General features: G+C 36.4%; 1 protein-coding gene across 1 annotated transcript in view; it reads right to left on the bottom strand.

Moving 5' to 3' along the window:
• Positions 1 to 3,314: 3,314 nt before the first annotated feature.
• CALHM4 (calcium homeostasis modulator family member 4) overlaps positions 3,315 to 7,290 on the bottom strand; it is a 4,681-nt gene continuing 705 nt past the window's right edge. Inside the window, exon 2 of the mRNA XM_006164991.3 lies at positions 3,315 to 3,698. Coding sequence (XP_006165053.1) covers positions 3,315 to 3,698 — 384 coding nt within the window. The remainder of the gene's footprint in view (positions 3,699 to 7,290) is intronic.

Below are 7,290 nucleotides of genomic sequence, written 5' to 3'. Positions count from 1 at the left end.
CACCCTCTGGCAAAAGTTTAAAAAAAAAAAAAGAAGAAGAAAAAAAAAGAATCAAGTCTATATATGCCAAGCCACAGAATTTGAAGTAGTAGCCAAAAGCATTTGATAGCAAAATGTAAGGTACTATTAACACATAATTGATTTTAATTATGTCTTTTATGATTACATAAATCCATTAAGCATGAAAGGGAGGTAGTACATATTCCTAATGGAAAAGTTTTGTCTAACTGGCTGTGAAACAAAAGAATACTCTAAATGTAAACAGAGTGGGGAGGAGAACTGATCATCTGATTTATTTGATTTGAAATGTTTAATACACAATGAAATCCCAAAAATGCGTTGTTATTCTTTTATGTTCATATAGATGCTATAAAACACTTTGAAGTCACAAAGAATACTTATAATCCTTTGCCAGGAAGCTACAGTAGAAAAATCATGATTAAGTGGCTCCAAATATAAACTTTTTATGTCATACTCTGAAGGAGTTTGATGTGGAAAAGTTTTCAGAAGCTAATGGGAAAAGTTTTCTGGTGTTAGGGTATAGACAGCTATTAATCTTCCTTCTGGTGATGGAATGCTAACACTTCATACGTCCTTTGATTACACTGTCAACTGAACATTTCATTGATGAGTCTTTACTGTGGTTTCCCTCCTAAAAACTGACACACTAATTCTGAGTGTATCGTGAAGTGTTCATTTAACTGGTATGTCCCAACACAGAACTTCAAAAATTCTCAAATACCCGGAGTCCAAGAATTTTAGAGTGCAGGAGAACTTAGAGAACAAAATGAGCATGCTTTTCATATTTACGCAGCTCATCTAGTTCAGAGGGAAACTGGAGTCCTAGTTGCCTTTCACAACATACTTCTATATTTGTTTTTAATGTCCTTGTAATGTCATATTACTGGGTATAGAGTTAGCTGACACATTCGAATAGCTTTCCTTGAACACTGAAGAAGAAATTCCACTCTTCACATTCTTTGAAAAGTAGAATGCCCGTAAATATCTTCAGAAAAAGAATCAAATTCAGTGATATTTTTCTTTCAAAATAAATTATTTGGTCTACTGTGATTCTGGAGATGTGTGTGTGTGTGTGTATATGTGTGTGTGTATATATATATGCCTCTGTACATATATATCTATATGTGCGTGTGTATATATATACATATATACATACATATACATATGTATGTGTGTATATATAGGCCTCTGTACATATAAACATAAAGATAAAAGTCTTACTGAATTTAGAGGGGACTTCAAAAATTCTTTTAGCTCAGTTCCTTGCCATCCAGCAAGTAAAGTGTCATTAACCCTATTTTGTAAATGAAACACATAAGGCCCAAGGAGACAAACTGACTTCTCTGAGGTTAAGTAATAAGTAATCAGGCAGGACAGGTCTTCTATCCTAGCAAAGTACTATGCTGTGCCATCTCTCCTTTGGGAAGCTGGATCAGGGAGATTCTAAAAATATTTTGCTCCCTTAAATATTCATTCTCTGGAGTCAGCAGGTGGTGTGGAGGTTAAGGTACTGGATCCCACATGGCTTACTCCACAGTTTGAGTCCCAGACTCAGCAGATTGAAAATCATGAGCATGGGTTCCCAAAGTCCTAAGAAGAGAATGGAGAAGGGATTACAACATAGTCATCCCCGAGGGAATGATTTCTCACTTTCTCTCTCTTTCCATCTCTTTCCAGTGAGTGCACGCACCCTATAGCAAAAAAAAAAAAAAAAAAATCATTTTCTTCTTTCTATTAAGTTGAAAGGCCAATATTTTTATACAAAACGTAGGTTATCATAATTGTATTAAAGTTATTGATGGAATTTAAGCTAGCCAAGTTCTTTGGTCTCCTTGAAAGAGGATCTTGAAAATCAGGTTGAACATTGGCAATTAGTTTGCCCATTGTCTAGTAAGCAATCATTGTTTTGAGGCTGACATGTGACATGGTGGTTAAGGGTGCTAGATTCCCACATTACGGACTGCGGTTCAACTCCAAAACCTGGCAGTTTGCTTTCTTAACAAATAAAAGTTAAGTAAAATAATTCTTTAAATTTCTTTTTTAAAAAAGCAATTGCTTTGACTAAATAAATAAATTAAAGCTCTTCAATTGTTTATTTTGGCCAATGAGCCAGTAGCTTAAATGAACATGGCAAAAACCAGCCAGAAAACACTACATACACACACACACACACACACACACACTCACACACACAGAGTATATGTTTATATATACATGCATGCATATACATGTGTATGGTATATATATCATATGTGTATATCCATGAATTTATATACATGTATACATACCTATTCAGAAATGATGGATAAATGAGAAAACTGTCAAATACTAACGGCTGCATTAGCAAAATGCAGGCAGGTATTATTCCCTTTTGGCATTCTAGAAAATGAATACACACATATAGATTGCAGCGTTGGTTCCCCAAATTGATTTTGAGTGCAAAGGTACAAGCTAATCATGAAAAACACAGACGGTATCCCTTCATCTGGTATCCCTCCTATGGAGCTTTCTAGAATAGGTGGGAAGCTTTCTAGAGTAAACTTTACATGAAGCATCTAGAAATAATGCTCTTAGTAAGGAGTTGCTACACACCGTATTTATGATACTAATGATATGGCACAGTAAGGCGTGATCTTCCTCTGGCTATGGCAGGATCACTGAAGGCCTTCTTGCATCGACTTATCCCTCAGATGTTACCAATTTAAAAAGGGTATCATGTCTACCCAAAAGGACATGGTGTCTTCCCAAAAGGTCAGATATTTAGCTGGAAGAGGAGGTGGTGAAAAGTTCCTGAGTATTACATAGAAGTATAAACAGAGTAAATCAGAAACTAGAGGGAGAGAAAATAGCAATAAAAGATATGATATGCAAAGAGGGGGAAAGTAACATTTACTGACACTTGTTTTATGCAAGGCACTGTGCCGATCATTTTGCTTATATTACCACATTGAATCCTTGCAACAGCCCTGTGAAGTAGCTACTATGTACAGATGACAAAATGGCAGTCAGAAATATTAATTTTCACACAGCTACTAAGTAACAGAACTAAGACACCAATTTTGATGTGACTTCAAATTCCATCTTGTTTTTATTCCAGGCAAAATGATACCCTAGGCATTGCTAGACCATGGGTGAAATTGCAAAGAAAGATTGGTACAGTTAGATCAATTGATTTTGGTTTTACGTTCACAAATATCAGAAGAGAGGCAAAAAGATGAAGAGATTATACTGAAACTCCATCATCATAAGTTCAAATATCTGTTAAACAACCTGGATTATGAAAGTCGCTATAATTAAGGCTTTAATTCAATACCTTCTGATTTGTCTTCTTCATTAACCTCATCCATTCTGTCTCCTAGGAACCTATACTGACTTTGCGAGTCATCACCCATGCATACAATGGGTGCTGAAATATCTCTCCAGTCCTGACATGAAGGAATACGGACATGTTTGACATCTTCATCCCCGGGAATGAAGCCAAATAGTTTCTTTATGCGCTGTGTGATGAGGAGCCGGCAGTGCTGCTCTGCAGCTTGCTCAAAGAGCTCCCTCTCGTTGCGGAGCTGATTGGTCCAGTAGTTGTACTGCAGGGAGTTGAGAGGACAGCAGCACCTCGCCAAACAGCAGTAGACCAGGGCAGCAATGGTTGCCAAGGTGATCAAAATCCAGCCCAACATCTTCACATAATCATTACAAAGAAAAACAGAAAGCATCAATATATTTAGTATTCAAGTAGCAGCCATGGTAGGGAGGACTTCTGCAGAATTATGAACTGAAATGTGAGTAAGAAATGTGTTTTTTGCGCTGTTTAATATGTTAACAAAGGGCCTATTGTGGACATAGATCTGATAGAGAGTGTAGGCTGAGCCACTTCGACTTGGTTTTCAAGTTACAAAGGAATTGGACCAGTTAACTTGAAATAGATTCTAAATGCTGTCCTTGAAGTGAGAGATGCTATAACCCACCGATTTACCTTACATAAGATACATAAACTGTGTTCTTTGCTTTTAGCTCAACCTCACTTCTTACCCCTCAGGTTAAGGCCTATGCATTTTGGGGACACTTAATAAATATTTGATAATGATAGTGATGCAAATGATATGATAGATAATAATGGAGGCCTCCAAAGGTGTCTTTAATGAAGTGCCAACAAGTATTTATTGATATTTCTTCACAAGTTGTTTTCTCCTCTTCTCTTTTGCAGTCAAAGAGGAAGGTCCGTGAGCCAACTTAGGTCTGTGAATGTACCACTGGTAGCATGGTCACTGTGCTTTGTAATACCTTATTGCCTTAACTTCATTTCCCTCTCTTTCAAATAGTCATTTGCTAACCAGCTTTATTATGTATCTTAGAAGCATACTTTGAAAGGAACATAAACTCATTTTTATTTGAGACTAGCTTACATTTCCCTCCCTCTCCAGTAGTCATTTGCTGTCTAGTTTTATTATGTATCTTTAAAATACAGATTGAAAGGAAAATGAGCTAGCTTTTGTTTGAGACAATTTAGTGTCTGCTTTTAAAAACTGACATAAACGGTTGTTTTTGATTCTTAGAATTTTAAAATGTTTATTCTTCTTCCTCCCTCCCCTCATGTATAGTAGTAGTTACATAAAACAGAAAAGGCAAGCTCCACACACTGAAGACAATTGTATACAACCACCATTTGGAGACTGAAGGTCTCTCATGCATCTTGTGATTCACTTACATGTCTTGAGTTACCAGTGTGTGCACAGTGGGATTGCTGTTCTCTGTAGAAGTTAAAACTTACAAATGATACTTGTTACATTTAATTTAATAGAGATCAGCAAGGTGGGAATAATTTTTAAAAATCTCAGATGCCTACTAATTCATTAACTATTATTATTTATTGATCACATTGGCCTCCACCTTGTCCTATACATGATGCTTAGTTTAAGTGTGAATAATTTGCCATATTCTGCCACATTCATTCTCTTTTTGAGCCTGAAGAGGCAGACAAGTAAGCAAGCCATGACCTATGTGCATAACGTGATAATTTTTCATTTGGGTAAACACAGCATCTGAGGAAGCACACATGGAGGAGAAATTAACTCATTTAAGGGAGAGGAGTTTCAAAGAATACTTCCAGGGAAGGTGATGCTCACTTAAATTAATAAACAAGTTCACCAGATGCAGTAATGTGATGAAAGTTCTATGAAGGGAAGACGACAGAAAAATAATCATGAAGAGCTAGAAGAAACAAGAAATTTGTGTTCTCCGGGTCATAGAATAATATGGAAAAGTAGTCAGGGGCCAGATATTGAAGCACCTTGTATGTCATGTCAAGAAATTTGGATTTGGGTCAGCCCATGGCCTTGTGGTTAAGGGAACCACATAGTTTGAAGCCTTGCTCCAGCTGCTTGAAAAACATACCAGATGTATGGTGTGCATTCGGAATCCCAACAGAATGGAGAAATGGAGAAGAGATTGTAGCATGACTACACCCCATGGTGGGGGTGCTTTCTCCCTCTCCCTCTCTGCCTCTCTCTCTCTGGCAATTTAAAACAGAATAAAACAAAATTTGCATTTGTGCTTAGACTGGTAGAAAGTCATTGAAGAACATATGGAGAAGAGGAGGGTTAGAGCTCACCATCAAATTTGCATTTAGAAAGATACTGTTGGTGTGTGATTATAGAAGAGCTATTGAAATGGTGTGAAATTAATGTCAGGAAAATATTTTAGAATGGGGCATGAGGAAAGAAGGAATTTTAACTTAATGTAATCTTGCAGTCAACCAGAAAAACCCAGCTGAAAAACAATACATGAGATTGAAGTTCAAGTTAGTTGCAGAAGGTGGCCTGGAAATGGAAATGGCATGCCCTTGGAGATCTTGCTCAGCTGTTTATTAGCTTTGTGAATTTATACAAGTTAAATAAACTCTTTGACCTTTGGCTTAATTGTCTGTAACCTGGAGTTAATAATATCTGTCTCTCAATGATATGAGAATTAGAGTTAAGATATAAAATATTTATATAGAATATGACAAACCTCTCAATAAATAAAAGGTTTTCTTGTCACAAAAACAGTACGCTCCCTTATGATAGTACTTAGAACTGCCAAATTGTCTTTTCACATAATTATGTATGAGTATTATAAAGACATTTATACTTTCAGAAAATCTCCATTAAATTTTGACAGTTTTTCTTAAGCAAGAATATTTTTGAAAGTTATAGTTATCCCACTGATTCTTTTTTTTTTTTTCAACATATCTTCAAATAGCCTCTCTATAGCCTCTCTGCCCGAAAGGTTATTTTATGGCTAGTATGAAAGACAGTTGAGACAAAATATAATTTTATGGGATTTCTAAATTTTCTTAAACCAGGTCATATTGGGACCAGCAGTTAGCATAATGGCTATGTTGCTGGACTCCCATGTAGTCGACCGCAGTTCGCGTCCCGAACTGGGTGGCTTAAAACCCCCACTGGACGTGTGTGCATGCGTGCCCAAGATCCTGAGAGGAGAATGGAGGAGAAGGGATTGCGGCGTGGCCACCCCCCATGGGGGGTGATTTCTCACTTTTTGTCTCTCTGATGAGTGCGCATACCCTATAGCAAAAATCTCTGAAAAACAAACAAACAAACAAACAAACATGATTTTACTGTATTTCAGTGGTTTGAAATGTGTTTTTTCCTCAGATTCCTTAGAGAAACAAAGATGAGAACCAATGGCTCTTTCTCTATTGACAAAATGTACAATCGTACTGCTAACATTTAGCTTTAAGTGTAGTAGGTTCAAGCTTTCCCCCAGCCTGACTCGACTCTTTCACATAAAATTGTCTAGGGACACTAAGTTTAGAAACATCATTGGAGATTTTAAATCCTAATTAAGCTCTCTGTAATTTTAGAAGAGATTTCAATATATAAGGATGCATAGTTAAGTATATACAAATGTATATATGCAGGAAGATGGGGTTTAGTAATATAGTAATGATAATATTCATAACAATATCTAAATTCATTATTTTTATATAGATTCTAGTAACAGTACTAAGCACTTTAGATATATTAGCTCACTTATTTCTCACAACAAACTGCAGTAGATACTGTTTATATCCTCAGTTTACAGCTGAGGAAAGTGAAGCGTATATAAGGTGCCTTACTGAAGGTTTTGCAGGTCAATAAGTGGCAAGGGAAGACTCAAACCTAAGCCCATTTATTCCAAACCCAACACCCTAACTGTTATTTCTTAGCTTCTCAGTAGGACTCCCTTTGGTGTATGGCATTTAGTTTGTTTTCTATAATCAAACAATAT

The sequence above is a fragment of the Tupaia chinensis genome, unplaced genomic scaffold (genome assembly GCF_000334495.1).
Source record: "Tupaia chinensis unplaced genomic scaffold, TupChi_1.0 Scaffold143787_1, whole genome shotgun sequence".
In the NCBI taxonomy this organism is placed as follows: Eukaryota; Metazoa; Chordata; class Mammalia; order Scandentia; family Tupaiidae; genus Tupaia; species Tupaia belangeri.
This window is presented reverse-complemented; position numbering and strand designations above follow the sequence as displayed.